This window comes from Ornithorhynchus anatinus, chromosome 7 (assembly GCF_004115215.2).
Source record: "Ornithorhynchus anatinus isolate Pmale09 chromosome 7, mOrnAna1.pri.v4, whole genome shotgun sequence".
Lineage (NCBI taxonomy): Eukaryota > Metazoa > Chordata > Mammalia > Monotremata > Ornithorhynchidae > Ornithorhynchus > Ornithorhynchus anatinus.
This window is the reverse complement of record NC_041734.1, coordinates 66,419,404-66,436,568: the sequence shown is the minus strand read 5'-3', so window position 1 is coordinate 66,436,568 and position 17,165 is coordinate 66,419,404. Positions and strand designations below refer to the sequence as shown.

Sequence of the window (17,165 nt, the reverse complement as noted above, 5' to 3'; positions counted from 1 at the left end):
GGGGGCCGGAGCCGAGGCCTACGGCCACTCTTGCCCCGGCCAAGGCCCGTTCGGGCCGAAATCTTTTGTTCTGGCCCCCGGCCCCCACCCCACCCGGGGCTATTTGGGAAGCGGCGGTGTGAAGTAGCGGACAGAGCACGGGCCTGAGAGTCAGAAGGTCATGATCTTCCCTGTATCTCCCCCAGCGCTTAGAACAGTGCTCTGCACATAGTAAGCGCTTACCAAATGCCAACATTATTATTAACATTATTACGATCACTTGTCTGCTGGGTGACACTGGGCGACTCACTTCACCTCCCTGGTCCTCAGTGACCTCCTCTGAAGAATGGGGATGAAGACTGTGAGCTCCACACAGGGCAGGGACTGTGTCCAACCCCGTTTGTTCGTATCCACCCTAGGGCTGAGGACAGTGCCCGGCACATAATAATAATGTTGGTATCTGTTAAGCGCTTACTAGGTGCCGAGCACTGTTCTAAGCGCTGGGTAGATGCAAGGTCATTGGGTTGTCCCTCGTGGGGCTCACAGTCTTCATCCCCGTTTTACAGATGAGATAACTGAGGCACAGAGAAGTTGTGCGACTCGCCCACAGTCACACAGCTGTGAGCCTCACGAGGGACAACCCGATTTCCCTGTATCTCCCCCAGTGCTTAGAACAGTGCCCGGCACATAATAAGTGCTTAACAAATAGCGAAGCAGCGTGGCTCAGTGGAAAGAGCCCGGGCTTTGGAAACCGAGGTCATGGGTTCAAATCCCGGCTCGGCCACTTGTCAGCTGTGTGACGGTGGGCAAGTCGCTTAACTTCTCGGTGCCTCAGTTATCTCACCTGTAAAATGGGCATTAAGACTGTGAGTCCCACGTGGGACAACCTGATTCCCCTGGGTCTACCCCAGCGCTTAGAACGGTGCTCTGCCCATAGCAAGCGCTTAACAAATACCAACAAACATCTCCCCCTTCCAGCCCCACAGCGTGTATGTACATATCTGTAATTTATTTATTTCTATTAAAGTCCGTCCCCTCCTCCAGATTGTAAGCTGGTTGTGGGCAGCGAATGTGTCTGCTTATTGTTATAGCGTACTCTCCCAAGCGCTTAGGTCAGTGCTCAGCCCACGGCACGATGTGGTGGATAGAGCAGGGGCCTGGGAGTCAGAAGGTCATGGGTTCTAATCCCGCCTCCACCCCTGGTCTGCTGGGTGACCCTGGGCAAGTCGCTTAACTTCTCTGTGCCTCAGTTACCTCACCTGTAAAAATGGGGATCAAGAGTGTGAGCCCAATGTGGGACAGGGTCGGTGTCCAACCTGATTAACTTCTATCTACCGCAGTACTTAGAACAGTGCTTGGCACACGGTGGTAAGCGCTTAATGAGTACCGGGATTATTATTAAGTGCTTAGTACAGTTCTCGGCACAGAGGCAGCGCTCAATAAATACTATTGAATGAATGAATGAATGAATGAATTGGGAGCATACAACACAACAGAATTAGCAGGACCCCTAACCAGATTACAGTCTAGAGAGAGAGATGGACATTAATGGGAATAAAGTTTAATAATAAAGCTATCAGAGTTGGTAGACAAATTCCCTGCCCACAAGGAGCTATTTGAGAAGCAGCGTGGCTCAGTGGAAAGAGCCCGGGCTTGGGAGTCAGAGGTCACGGGTTCGAATCCCGGATCTGCCCCTTGTCAGCTGTGGGACTGTGGGCGAGTCGCTTCACTTCTCTGTGCCTCAGTTACCTCATCTGTCAAATGGGGATGAAGACTGTGAGCCTCACGAGGGACAACCCGATTTCCCCGTATCTACCCCAGCGCTACGACCAGTGCTCTGCACATAATAAATGCTTAACAAATAGAGAAGCAGCGTGGCTCAGTGGAACGAGCCCGGGCTTCGGAGTCAGAGGTCATGGGTTCGAATCCCAGCTCTGCCACTTGGCAGCTGTGTCACTGTGGGCCAGTCACTTCATTTCTCTGGGCCTCGATTCCCTCATCTGTAAAATGGGGAGGAAGACGGTGAGCCTCACGTGGGACAACCTGATGACCCTGTATCCGCCCCAGCGCTTAGAACGGTGCTCTGCACATAGTAAGCGCCTAACAAATACCAACATTATTATTTCAGATAGCGTTTGCAGGGCTACCCGGATTTCCGCCGCCAAACCTCATGATCCAGTGGGCCTCCCCGCTTACGTCTCTCGCCAAAGCCCGCTTCCCCTGAGACATCCACGGGGCTTTCGGATTTAGTCTTGGGGCTGGCTAAATTTAGGACTGGAAGCGCTGGGGTGAAAAGTGAGACCGGTCCTAGGGACCACCTGATCTCAAGCTCCTCGGTTGGGAGGAATTAAAAGAGCCAGGGGGTGAGAAAGTGACCGGATGCCACTGTCGGAGGCAGGCGACAACCTGTTGGGGATGGGAGGGTGGGAGGGGAGCGTTGGAAGGCGGGTGGGCCTGCAGAGATTCCTTCCGGCTCTGTGATTCAAACGGCGTCCAAACACCGACGTTGGTGGCTGGAGACAGGAGGGAGGGATCAACGTGACGGTGAAACCCGACTCGGAGGCCGGTGTGGGCAAAAACCTCAGTGAAACCAGAGGAATGGAAACCTTCGGTATCGAGGCCACGGCCAAAAATAGAACACAAAAGTCCAGGTCCCTCTCACGGTCCCACGGGCTGACCGATTCCCATTTAGAGAAGGGAAGCAGCGCGGCTCAGTGGAAAGAGCCCGGGCTTGGGAGTCAGAGGTCGTGGGTTCGACTCCCGGCTCTGCCCCTTGTCAGCTGTGGGACTGTGGGCGAGTCACTCCACTTCTCTGGGCCTCAGTGACCTCATCTGTAAAATGGGGATTAACCGTGAGCCTCACGTGGGACGACCCGATGACCCTGTATCTCCCCCAGCGCTTAGAACGGTGCTCTGCACGTAGTAAGCGCTTAACAAATATCAATATTATTATTATTATTAAGTCTTCCCGTCTTTAAGAGATGCTTGGAAAGTCAGCGCTTAGAACAGCGCTTGGCACATAATAAGCCCTCTACAAATACGGTTATTATTAAATAATGTTGGTGTTTGTTTGTTAAGCGCTTACTACGTGCAGAGCACTGTTCTAAGCGCTGGGGTAGATACAGGGTCATCGGGTTGTCCCACGTGAGGCTCACAGTTAATCCCCATTAACTGTGGGGATGCACAGAGAAGTGAAGCGACTGGCCCACAGTCACACAGCTGACAAGTGGCAGAGCCGGGAATCGGACCCATGACCTCTGACTCCCAAGCCCGGGCTCTTTCCACTGAGTCACGCTGCTTCCCTTTTCTTAGATTGGAAGGAATCAATCACTCAATAGGATTTATTGCACAGTTATAATAATAATTATGGTATTTGTTAAGCGCTTACTCTGTGCCGGGCACTGTACTAAGCGCTGGGGTGGATACAAGCAAATCAGATTGGACACGGTCCATGTCCCACATGGAGCTCACACTTACAGTGTGCAGAGCACTGTACTAACTGCTTAGGAGAGCGCAATACAACGGAGTCGGTAGGTTCATTCCCTGCCCCGGTGAACTAGCCCGTCTAGAGGGGCTCTAGGGAAGTTAATCGTGTGGGAACCGAGTTAATTAGAGACCCAGTGACTTAGCTAGACATTGCTGTTTTGGAAGCAAATTTTATGAATTATATCTCCACGCCCTGTCTTCAGATGGGAGAAATAATAATAATAATAATAATAATGTTAGCATTTGTTAAGCGCTTACTATATGCCGAGCACTGTTCTGAGCGCTGGGGGAGATACGAAGTTATCAGGTTGTCCCACGTGGGGCTCCCGGTCTTCATCCCCATTTTACAGATGAGGGAACTGAGGCCCAGAGAAGTGAAGTGATTTGCCCAAAGTCACACAGCTGATCGGTGGCAGAGCCGGGATTAGAACCCACGACCTCTGACTCCCAAGCCCGGGCTCTTTCTACTATGCCACGCTGGAGAATAGGGAAGTGAGTAGCACCAAGGCCTCCTGACTACCTTATGATTTGGGGTTTTAAATGCCATTCATTCATTCAATCCTATTTATGGAGCGCGTACCACATGCAAAGCACTGTATTAAGCGCTTGGAAAGTATAATTCAGCCACAGAGACAATCCCCGCCCACAGCGGGCTCACAGTTCATTCATTCAATAGTATTTATTGAGCGCTTACTACGTGCAGAGCACTGGACTAAGCGCTTGGAACGAACAAGTCGGCAACAGATAGAGACGGTCCCTGCCCTTTGACGGGCTTACGGTCTAATCGGGGGAGACGGGCAGATGAGAACGACGGCGATAGAGAGAGTCGAGGGGAAGAACGCCTCGTAAAAACAACGGCAACTAAATAGAATCAGGGTGATGTACTTCTCATCAAACAAAAATAAACAAAATAAATAGGGTGACGAAGATATATACAGTCGAGCGGACGAGTACGGTGCTGGGGCGGGGGGGATGGGAGAGGGGGAGGAGGAGAGGGAAAGGGGGGAGAAGAGGGTTGAGGAGGGGGGTGACAGACATCAAAACAAGTAAAGCGGCATCAAGGGCATCAATATAGATAAATAGAATTATAAATATATACACAGCAAAACAAGCAAACAGGCATTATTATAAACAGAATTATAGATATGTACATATATACACTGGTGCTGTGGGGTGGGGAGTGGGGTAGAGCAAAGGGAGCGAGGCGATGGGAGTGGAGGGGAAACTGAGGAAAAGGGGGGCTTAGTCTGGGAAGGCCTCTTGGAGGAAGTAAGCCTTCGGTAGGGCCTTGAAATGTCCCCATCTGCTCCTATTAATTTATACGTCTCCTCCTCTAGACTGTAGTGAGCTCCTTGCGGGCAGGGAATTTGTCTACCAAATCTAGTACTATATCCTTCCAAGTGCTTAGTACAGTACCCTGCACATAGTAAGGACTCAATAAATACCACAGATTTTGTTTCGATGTGTATAGATCTATAATTCTATTTATTTATACTGAAGCCTGTTTACTTGTTTTGAGGTCTGTCTTCCCCCTCCTAGGCCTTAAACCCGGTGTGGACAGGGATTGTGTCTCTCGATTGCTGAACTGTACCTTCCAAGCGCTTCGTACAGTGCTCTGCAGACCTTAAGTGCTCAATAAATACAAACGAATGATCGAATGAGCTGTAGAATGAGGCCTACAGACACTCAAAAAGCCAAATTACCAGAATAAGTGGACAGAAGGTGCCCTTCTTCTTCTGGATTTTTTTTTTTTACAGTATTTGCCAAGCGCTGACTCTCTGTCAAACACCGTTCTAAACGCTGGGATAGGTTCGAGTTAATTACGTTGGCCACATGGGGCTCGCGGTCTAGGGAGGAGGGGGAACGAGGTATTTATTCCCCATTTTATAGTTGTCCCTAGATGAGTTGTCTCGCTCATCCTGTTTTCATTTCGCCACTACAGTGGACGATCCCAGGCCATGCCCGGATCCTAGGGTCGCTAGGGGGCTGGTGGGAATGCGGAGAAATCTATTATTTATATCAACGTCTGCCTCCCCCGCTAGACGGTGAGCTCCTTCTGGGCAGGGAGCGTGTCTACCGACTCGGAAGCACTCGATAATATAACAGTATATACTATAATAATAATATTATGGTACTCGGTAAGCGCTCACTATGTGCCAGGCGCTGTTCTAAGCACTGGGGTAGATACAAGTTCATTCATTCATTCATTTAATCGTATTTACTGAGCGCAAACTGTGCGCAGAGCACTGTACTAGGTGCTTGGAAAGTACAATTCGGCAACAGAGACGATCCCTCCCCAACAACGGGCTCCCAGTCTAGAAAGGGGAGCCAGACAACAAAACAAATGGACAGGCATCGATAGCTAATCAATAATTAATCAGGCTGGACACAGTCCCGGTCCCGCATGGGGCTCACAGTCTTAATCCCCATTTTCCCGACGAGGTAACTGAGTCCCAGAGAAGTTAAGTGACTTGCCTAAGGTCACACTGCAGACAAGTGGCGGAGCCAGGATTAGAACCCAGATCCTTCTGACTCCCAGGCTCGGGCTCTATCCACTGAGCCACGCTGCTCCATAAAACCAGGGACTGACCGATCGATCTAACAGCTTAATTAACCTGGTTTACGACCTGCTTGGCAAAAAATATATATGATGGTATTTGCTAAGCGCTTACTATGTGCCAAACGCCGCTCTATGCGCTGGGGTAGATGCAAGGAAATCGGGTTGTCCCACGTGGGGCTCACAGTCTTCATCCCCATTTTACAGATGAGGGAACTGAGGCCCAGAGAAGTGAAGTGACTTGCCCAGAGCCACACAGCTGACAAGCCTGGGATTAACTGGGGTGAAACTGAGTTACTAGCCGCCACGACGTAAAGAACCAAAAACAACATTTTTTTTTTCTTCTCAGTTCCTCAGCTATAAATGACTTAGAGGCTGTTCCGGGTATTCTACCTAGTGCTCACAGAGCCCAGTTGGCTTGCTCCGATCTGACCTACGGGCGAGCGGAAAAGAAAATTGGCACAAAATCAAAAATCAAATGGTTCGGCGGAGGAAGGAAAAGTACTGGGAGGAAGTGAAAAGCGTAGCTGGGGGGGGGGAAGGGAGGGTGTGGCGGGGGCGGAGCAGGAACAATGCAAAAATGCTACAGAAGGGAAAATCAAGTGAGAGAAAAAAAATTATCATCTTTTTTTTCAAGCTAGAAGACCGTTTAAGAAGAGGGTAATTGTGTTCTCGGAAGAGGAAGTGAGCACGTTCAGAGAAAGACAGTTTTTTCAGGCAAGGGTCAATCAATCCATTTATTTATTTATTGAGTGCTTAGTGTGTTGAGGGCACTGTACTAATCACTCGGGGGAGTGCGACACAACGACACACCAGACACATTCCCTGTCCACAGTGAGTCTAGAGGGTCGTTGGGAAGGGGCAAATGAAATCACTCTGCGGCACATTACCTCGGTGGGGTGCGCTTGGTAACGAATCCCTTTGCAATTGCTGGTGCTGGGACTCTGATGATGATGATCACGGTATTTGTTAAGCGCTCCCGATGTGCCGGACACTGTACCGAGCGCTGGGGTGGATACAAACAAAGGGGGCTGGACGCTACGGAGTTCATTTCCAATAGACCAGTACCTACTGCTCCTATTCTGATCGGCCACGGTCGCTGCCTTCCCTTTAATTAATCAATGTTGGTATTCAAGCGTTTACTATGTGCAGAGCCCTGTTCTAAGCGCTGGGGTAGATACAGGGTAATCTATCTAAGTTGGGGAGGGGGGTGACATGCCCGGAGCGTTTCTGTAGAAAGATAATCCGGTCAGCGGAGTGAAGTACGGACTGAAGTGGGGAGAGACAGGAGGATGGGAGATCAGAAAGGAGGCTGAGGCAGTCATTCGGTCGAGATAGGATGAGGGACTGTACCAGCGCGGTAGCCGTCTGGAGGGAGAGAAATTGGCGACGTCGTGAAGGTGAGACCGGCAGGTCCCGGGGACGGATCGGATGTGCCCGGTGAACGAGAGAGCCGAGTCGAGGACGACACCGAGGATGCGGGCCTGTGAGACGGGAACGACGGTCGTGCCGTCCACGGTGATGGGCAAGTCAGGGAGGGGACGCATCTATTTATCCGTAATTTATTTACTTCCATTATTGTCTGTCTTCCCCTCTAGACTGTAAGCTCGTTGTGGGCAGGAATCTGTCTGTTATTTTGTTGTATTGTAATCTCCCAACTGCTAGTATAGTGCTGTGCGCACGGTAAGCGCTCAATAAATACAACTGACTGATCGACCGGCCACAGTTGTTGGAGACAATGGGGTTGATGTTTGTGATAATGCTAATAATAATAATAGTATTTATTAAGTGCCTACTATGTGCCAGGCATGGTACTAATAATAATAATGATGTTGGTATTTGTTAAGCGCTTACTATGTGCAGAGCACTGTTCTACGCACTGGGGGGAGATACGGGGTCATCAGGTCGTCCCACGTGGGGCTCACAGTTAATCCCCATTTTCCAGGTGAGGGAACTGAGGCACAGAGAAGTGAAGCGACTCGCCCACAGTCACACAGCTGACAAGTGGCAGACCCAAGATTCGAACCCATGGCCTCTGACTCCCAAGCCCGGGCTCTTTCCATTAAGCCACGCTGCTACTAAGCAGCGGGGTAGAAACAAAATAATAGCGATGGATACAGTCCCTATAATGATGTTGGTATTTGTTAAGCGCTTACTATGTGCAGAGCACTGTTCTAAGCGCCGGGGGAGATACAGGATAATCAGGTGGTCCCACGTGAGGCTCACAGTCTTCATCCCCATTTTCCAGTTGAGGTGACTGAGGCACCGAGAAGTGAAGTGACTTGCCCACAGTCACAGAGCTGCCAAGTGGCAGACCCCAGATTCGAACCCACGGCCTCTGACTCCCAAGCCCGGGCTCTTTCCACTGAGCCACGCTGCTTCTCTATCCCACATGGGGCTTACAGTCTTAATCCCCATTTTACAGATAAGGAAAGTTGAGCGACTTGCCCAAGGTCACACAGGAGACAGGCGGCAGCGTCAGAACTAGAACCTGGGTCTTTCCACTAGGCCACACTGCTTCCCTAACAAATTTTGGTAATGAACGTCCTCTCCTTTACAGGGAAAGGATTGCTCCGCCTCAACGGTAGGAGTAGAGAAGCAGCGTGACCTAGCGGATAGAACGTGGGCCTGGGAGTCGGAAGGACCTGGATTCTAATCCCGCCTCCGCCACGTGTCTGCTGTGTGACCTGGGGCAAGTCACTTCTTTTCCTCTGTGCCTCAGTTACCTCATCTGTCAAATGGGGATTAAGATGGTGAGCCCCATGAGGGGTGTTGACCGTGTCCAACCTGATCAGCGTGTATTTACCCCAGCACTCAGTTCAGTGCCTGGTAAATAATAGTAATAATAACGATGATGGTATTTGTTAAGCGCCTACTATGTGCCAAGGGCTGTTCTAAGCGCTGGGATAACAATAATAATAATAATAATGTCGGTATTTGTTAGGCGCTTACTATGTGCCGAGCACCGTTCTAAGCGCTGGGGTAGACACAGGGGAATCGGGTCGTCCCACGTGGGGCTCACAGTCTTCATCCCCATTTTTTACAGAGGAGGGAACCGAGGCACCGAGAAGTGAAGCGACTTGCGCAAAGTCACCCGGCTGATGAGTGGCCGAGCCGGGATTCGAACCCATGACCTCTGACTCCAAAGCCCGGGCTCTTGCCACTGAGCCACGCTGCTTCTGACACAAGGTAATCAGGTTGTCCCGTGTGGGGCTCGCAGCCTTAACCCCCATGTTACCGATGAGGTAACCGAGGCACCGAGAAGTGAAGCGGACTTGCCCAAAGTCACCTAACTGATGAGTGGCGGAGCAGGGATTAGAACCCACGACCTCTGACTCCCAAGCCCGGGATCTTTCCAATAAGCCACAGGAAGCACCTGCTAATACCACCCAAAAACCCAACACATGCCCACAAAAAACCCCCAGCGGAGCAGAAAGAGATGATCCCCCTTGTCCTAGTCTCTCTAGAAATGCAGTAAATTTGGGGGTCAAGTTCTTGGCCATCTTTAGGGCTACTAAAATACCTCAGAGCTCCTTGGAACGATAATAATAGTAATAACGGCCCCTGTTAAGCGCTCACTATAGGCAAAGCACTGTTCTAAGCGCTGGGGAGGATACAAGGTGATCGGGTTGTCTCGCGTGGGGCTCCCAGTCTTCGCCCCCATTTTACGGCTGAGGGAACTGAGGCCCGGAGAAGTGAAGTGACTTGCCCCCAGTCACACAGCGGACAAGTGGCCGAGCCGGGATTCGAACCCATGACCTCCGACTCCCGAGCCCGGGCTCTTTCCCCCCGAGCCCCGCTGCTTCTCAAGACCACTGCTCTGCTGAGCTCCTTCCACTTCCCGCTGCCCCGCTGACTCTACAGCGTTGAGGCGGTTTGGTTGGGCGGCTTGAACCCATTCTGTGGACGCAGTGGGAAAACCGAGGAAATTTAAATTCAAAAGAAAGTCACGCGAGAAGATACGTTCAGTTTATCGGCCGCAGAGCAGGGTTGACGCTGCGGAAAGAGCGTCAGGGCCTGGGTTCTAATCCCAGGTTGGCCACTTGCCCGCTTGGGTGACCTTGGGCAAATCGCTTAATCGCTCTGGGTCTCCGTTTCCTCATCTGGAAAATGGGGAAGAAATACCCGTTCTTCCGCCTACTTGGGCCGTGAGCCCCAGGTGCGACAGGAAATGCACCCAATCCGATTATGTTACATCTTCCCAGTGCTTAGTACGGTGCTCGGCACACAGTTCACCTTTATTAAAGACCGTTGTTATTATTTCCATAAAATTCTGCTTCGTGGGTGCGTCCGTCTCCCCCGATTAGACCGTGAGCCCGTCACTGGGCAGGGACTGTCTCTATCTGTTGCCGAATCGTCCGTTTTTTTTTTTTTTCAAAAAAAGAAAGTTTTCCAAAATATGAAAAAAAATTTTTTTCAAAAAAAATATATTTTTTTTTTGCAAAAAAAGAAAGTTTTCCAAAAAATGAAAAAAATTTTTTTTCCAAAAAATAATTTTTTTTTTCAAAAAAAGATTACAGTGCTCTGCACATAGTAAGCGCTCAATAAATACTATTGAATGAATGATCTAAATCCATTAGAGATTAGAACTGCCCTCATTCCTGTGTTGGCATAAATTAGATCAAAACCTTGAGCATATTTTGGGCTTTTCGATTTCACGGGCTAAGCAGAAAGAGAAGCAGCACGGCGGAGCGGACAGAGCCCGGGAGTCAGAAGGTCATGGGTTCTAATCCCGGCTCCGCCATTCGTCAGCGGTGTGACCTGGGGCAAATCGCTTCGCCTCTCCGTGCCTCAGTTACCTCATCTGCAAAATGGGGATTAAGCCCGGGAGCCCCATGTGGGGCGGCGTCCAACCTGACTATCATTATTATTGATAAGAATAATGATGAAGAAGGCCGGGAATCTGGTGGGTCGACTCTGAGGAGCGTATTCCTTCGTTTTCCATCCATCCGTTCAATGGGATGTACTGAGCGCTTAACCGTGTGCAGAGCACTGGGGACGACTCACCTGATGTAGGGCAACGCGGGGTCAACGTGGTGCAGCGTGATGGCCGTAATGTAGGAAAAGATGAAAGCAGCGGCCGTCCAAATAACCAGGGCCGAAGGGAGGAAACTGAGGCCTTGCTGGAACCACCACATCTCAATCGACCTCTCTTCTGGAGAAGAATGCAAAATAGATAACGACTGAATGAAGGATAATGACGGAATTTAAGCGCTTGCTATGCGCAAAGCACCGTTCTAAGCGCTGGAGGAAAGGTGGATCCCTGAAACGGCGTTGGCGGGAGAATATCACCTGCCCGGGGCCGCGGTGAATTTAGCGGGGAGAGGAGGAGAGCGGGGTAGGAACGTCGGCAGCTTGTCTCTAACTCATACGATAAATGCTCGGTCATTTTCCTCCAGAACTCCCGCTTCCCAGAGACGATCCCTGAATGTGGGCTGAAAATTCACAAGTCGGGGCCCTTTCCCACCCCGTATCTAATAATAATAATAATGTTGGTATCTGTTAAGCGCTTCCTCTGTGCAGAGCACCGTTCTGAGCGCTGGGGGAGATACAGGGTCAGCGGGTGGTCCCGCGGGAGGCTCACAGCTCAGTGGAAAGAGCCCGGGCTTGGGAGTCAGAGGTCATGGGTTCGACTCCAGGCTCTGCCACTCGTCAGCTGTGTGGCTGTGGGCAAGTCACTTCCCTTCTCTGGGCCTCAGTTCCCTCGTCTCTAAGATGGGGAATGAAGACCGTGAGCCTCCCGTGGCACAACCTGATGACCCTGGATCTCCCCCAGGGCTTAGAACAGCGCTCGGCACCCAGTAAGCGCTTCACAAATACCAACGTCATTATTATTCTCGTGCCTCGGTTCCCTCGTCTGTAAAACGGGGATGAAGACCGTGAGCCTCCCGCGGGACAACCTGATGACCCTGGATCTCCCCCGGCGCTTAGAACAGCGCTCTGCACCTAATAAGCGCTTCACAATTACCAACGTCATTATTATTCTCTTGCCTCGGTTCCCTCGTCTGTAAAACGGGGATGAAGACCGTGAGCCTCCCGCGGGACAACCTGATGACCCTCTATCTACCCCGGCGCTTAGAACAGCGCTCTGCACCTAGTAAGCGCTTCACAAATACCAACGTCATTATTATTCTCGTGCCTCGGTTCCCTCGTCTGTAAAACGGGGATGAAGACCGTGAGCCTCCCGCGGGACAACCTGATGACCCTCTATCTACCCCGGCGCTTAGAACAGCGCTCTGCACCCAGTAAGCGCTTCACAAATACCAACGTCATTATTATTCTCGTGCCTCGGTTCCCTCGTCTGTAAAACGGGGATGAAGACCGTGAGCCTCCCGCGGGACAACCTGATGACCCTGGATCTCCCCCGGCGCTTAGAACAGCGCTCTGCACCTAATAAGCGCTTCACCAATACCAACATCGTTATTATTATTATTATTCCTGTGGACCAGAGAAAGGAAGAGGGCAGTCCTGGAGTGGGGAATTACACGTGCTACGGCTAGGGAGCGGGAGAGACCCCCTCAAGCTCTGATCAGACCCCCCAACCCCCCGGGGAAGGTCACCCCAAGTCACCTGATCACAGTCCCGCTAGATCTTTTAGTAGATCCAGGCTCTAATTTAGGCCTGGGGCAGTGTCTAAGGATCCCCCACCCCTCCTCATGCTGTTCATTGCTACTGTTTTTGTTTTATCGCTATCGTTTCCGTCCGTCCGTCTCCCCCGATCAGACCCTAAGCCCGTCGGTGGGCAGGGACCGTCTCTCTCTGTTGCCGATTTGTCCAAGCGCCCAGTACAGCGCTCTGCCCATAGCAAGCGCTCGATAAATAAATAGCTGTGTGACTTTGGGCAAGTCACTTCACTTCTCGGTGCCTCGGTGACCCCATCCGTAAAATGGGGATGAAGACTGTGAGCCCCACGTGGGACGACCCGATTCCCCTGTGTCTACCCCGGCGCTTAGAACGGTGCCCGGCACAGAGTAGGCGCTTAACAAATACCGACATTAATTAATTAATTACGATGGAATGAATGTTTGGTCACTTATTTTGACACCGTTAGCTTGGATGGTTTCATTTGTTATTCCTTCTCATTCTTCATTTCACGCTCACTGTTTTAGGCATCTTTCTACCCTCCACCTAAGACGGGGAGCCTCTCTGGGGCAGGGCCTGGATCTGATCTAATTATTCGGTATTTGCCCTGCGGCTTAGGCGCATTAAGTAAGGGTTTAATAAATACCAGAACTTATTAATTAGCAGTGGGGGGGGGGGGGAGCAGATTTGCTGGGAGCCAAAGGCAGTGGGAGCCAAAGGGTGGAGCCCCGAATCTTACGGCGGGGGGCGGGGGGGGGAAGGTTTTCATCCCGATTTTTCAGACAGGAAAGGTCGGGATCAAATCAAGGCTTTCTCCTGGGTGAAGGACGGATTGGAGAGGAAAAGGAAAGTGGAGGTAAGGAGTCCGGCACCGGGATCCTTCTACCAGGCCAGGGGCAAATCGCATCCGGGGCTACGGGACAAGGACGAGGAGGAGCCGAGGGCTCCCGCCGAGGAAGAAGCAGCGGAGAGCGGCAGAGAATCGAGCGTGGGATCCTGGGATGCTCTCGCTGCTGTCCGTGTTATCGCTTTCCCTCCCTTTTCAGGGCTGGGGGCCCTGAATTGGAGCTTCTTCCGCCTCAGCTGCAAGGCCCACACCGCTCGGCGTATGGGCGTGCGGATGTGGATTTAATAATAATCGTAATGTTGGTATTTGCTAAGCGCTTACTACGTGCAGGGCACTGTTCGGCAGATACAGGGTCATCAGGCTGTCCCCCGTGAGGCGCGCAGTCTTCATCCCCATTTTACAGAGGAGGGAACTGAGGCCCAGAGAAGGGACTCGCCCACAGTCCCACAGCTGACAAGGGGCAGGGCCGGGATTCGAACCCATGACCTCTGACTCCCAAGCCCGGGCTCTTCCCGCTGAGCCCCGCTGCTTCTCTCTTCGAAAGCTCATACACCGTACTCGCCCAAGCGCTGGGTACGGCGCTCCGCACGCAGCAAGCGCTCGGTGGTATTTATCGAGCGCTTACTATGTGCAGAGCGCTGTGCTAAGCCCTTGGAATGGACAATTTGGCAACGGATAGAGACCCTCCCCGCCCAACGACAGGCTCCCAGTCTACTATGCCCGTCCACTTGTTTTACTTTATCGTCCGTCACCCCCTTCTGGACCGTGAGCCCCTTGCTGGGGAGGGGCGGTCTCTCTCTGTGGCTGAACTGTATTTTCCGAGGGCTTAGTACAGCGCTCTGCACACGGTAAGCGCTCAGTAAATACTATCGAATTTTAATCGAATGACTTAAAATTCACTTGGATGAATGAATGAATGGAACGAATGACTGAACGAGTCAACTGAATTCATTCATTCGAATGAACGAATAATAATAACAACGTTGGTATCTGTTAAGCGCTCACTAGGTGCCGAGCACCGTTCTAAGCGCTGGGCGAGTTACCGGGTAATCGGGTTGTCCCACGCGGGGCTCCCGGTCTCCATCCCCAGTTTCCAGACGAGGTCACTGAGGCCCAGAGAAGCGAAGTGACCGGCCCACAGTCACACAGCAGACAAGCGGCGGAGCCGGGAGAATAATAATAACGTCGGTATTCGTGAAGCGCTTACTATGTGCCGAGCAGCGTCCTAAGCGCTGGGGGAGATACGGGGTCATCGGGTCGTCCCACGTGAGGCTCACGGTCAATCCCCATTTTCCAGATGAGGTCACTGAGACCCAGAGAAGCGAAGTGACTCGCCCACAGTCCCACAGCCGACAAGCGGCAGAGCCGGGCTTCGAACCCATGACCTCTGACTCCTAAACCCGGGCTCTTTCCACCGAGCCACGCCGCTTCTCGCGTCCCGACAGGGAGTGGCCGTAGAGATAAGGGTTGGGGGCACTGCCTAGGTAGTGGGAGATCTTTGGTAACAGTCCCTTAATAATAATAATAATAATAATAATAATAGTGATTGTGGTATTTGTTAAGCGCCTTTCATGTGCCGGGCACCGTACTAAGCGCCGCGGGGGACACAAGCAAATGGAGTTGGACGCAATCCCTGTCCCACGCGGGGCTCACGGTGTCAATCCCCATTTTACAGATTCTCATTTGAGGATTTAAAGGGAGAGGTGGCCCTGAGAGGTGATAACGTAGATAACACGATGAGGAGCGGTGTAGCCTGGTAATGATAATAATGATGGTATTTGTTAAGCGCTTCCTATGTGCCAAGCACTGTTCTGATCGCTGGGGGTAAGGGGGTACAAGGTGATCAGGCCGTCCCACGTGGGGCTCGCGGTTTTTAATCCCCATTTTCCAGATGAGGGAACTGAAGCCCAGAGAAGTGACTTGCCCACAGTCCCACAGCTGGCAAGCGGCGGAGCCGGGACTCGCACCCGCGACCTCTGACTCCCGAGCCCGGGCGCCTTAATAATAATGTTGGTATTTGTTAAGCGCTTACTGTGGGCAGAGCGCCGTTCTAAGCGCTGGGGGAGATACAGGGTCATCGGGTTGTCCCATGTGGGGCTCGCAGTCTTCATCCCCATTTTCCAGATGAGGCAACTGAGGCACAGAGAAGAGAATAATAATAATACTGTAGGTATTTGTTAAGCGCTGACTGTGCGCTGAGCACCGTTCTAAGCGCTGGGGGAGATACAGGGTCATCGGGTTGTCCCATGTGGGGCTCGCAGTCTTCATCCCCATTTTCCAGATGAGGCAACTGAGGCACAGAGAAGAGAATAATAATAATACTCTAGGTATTTGTTAAGCGCTGACTGTGCGCTGAGCACCGTTCTAAGCGCTGGGGGAGATACAGGGTCATCGGGTTGTCCCATGTGGGGCTCGCAGTCTTCATCCCCATTTTCCAGATGAGGCAACTGAGGCACAGAGAAGAGAATAATAATAATACTGTAGGTATTTGTTAAGCGCTGACTGTGCGCTGAGCACCGTTCTAAGCGCTGGGGGAGATACAGGGTCATCCGGCTGTCCCTTGTGGGGCTCACGGTTAATCCCCATTTTCCAGATGAGGAAACTGAGGCACAGAGAAGAGAATAATAATAATAATAATAATAATAATAACGTAGGTGTTTGTTAAGCGCTGACTACGTGCCGAGCACCGTTCTAAGCGCTAGGGGAGATGCAGGGTCATCGGGTTGTCCCACGTGAGGCTCAGGGTTGATCCCCATTTTCCAGACGAGGGAACTGAGGCCCAGGGAAGTGAAGCGACTCGCCCACAGTCACCCGGCCGACAAGGGGCGGAGCCGGGATCCGAACTCATGACCTCGGATTCCCAGGCCCGGGCTCTTTCCACGGAGCACAGAATAAGCGCTTAACGAACACCACCAAAAAACGGAAGTTACCGGGGAAGCGCAACCACGTATTTCTCTGAGGGCCGACCATCAGAAAAGGAAAGTGATCTCACTGAGCCCCCGTGACTCAAAAGTCAAAAATCCTACCAGAAGAGTCACGGGGCGAAAGAGCTTTTCATTCGCGCCTCGGTCCGGTGTTTCCGTCTGCCCGGGGCACGGGATCAGTCAAATGATAATAATAATAATAATTATTATTATTATTATTACGGTATCTGTTCGATAATAATAACGATTACGGTATCTGTTAAGCGCTTTCCATGTGCCGAGCACCGTTCTAAGCGCCGGGGGGAGATCAAGGGTGACGAGGTCGTCCCGCGTGGGGCTCGCGGTCTTTGACGGGAAGCAGCGCGGCTCAGGGGAAAGAGGCCGGGCTTGGGAGACAGAGGCCGTGGGTTCGAATCCCGGCTCCGCCGCCGGTCGGCAGATCGCTTCCCTTCTCTGTGCCTCAGTGCCCTCATCCGTAAAATGGGGATGAAGTCCGCGAGCCTCACGTGGACGACCCGATGACCCCGGATCTCCCCCAGCGCTTAGAACGGTGCTCGGCACATAGTAAGCGCCTAACAGATACCCACGTTATTATTATTTAACGGGAAGCAGCGCGGCTCAGTGGAAAGAGCCCGGGCTTGGGAGTCAGAGGTCACGGGTTCGAATCCCGGCTCCGCCGCTTGTCCGCTGCGGGACCGTGGGCAAGTCACTTCCCTTCTCTGGGCCTCAGTCCCCTCATCTGGAAAACGGGGACGAAGAAGGCCGTGCGCCCCACGGGGGGGCGACCCGA

The 17,165-nt window shown here is 51.9% G+C and overlaps 1 protein-coding gene across 3 annotated transcripts in view; it reads right to left on the bottom strand.

Moving 5' to 3' along the window:
* Nucleotides 1-17,165, bottom strand: part of DRAM2 (DNA damage regulated autophagy modulator 2) — a 41,759-nt gene that overhangs the window by 23,221 nt on the left and 1,373 nt on the right. For all 3 annotated transcript variants that reach the window (XM_029069764.2, XM_029069766.2, XM_039912646.1), the window contains exon 2: nucleotides 11,030-11,177. In XM_029069764.2, coding sequence (XP_028925597.1) covers nucleotides 11,030-11,160 — 131 coding nt within the window. In that variant the 5' untranslated portion in view covers nucleotides 11,161-11,177. The remainder of the gene's footprint in view (nucleotides 1-11,029; nucleotides 11,178-17,165) is intronic.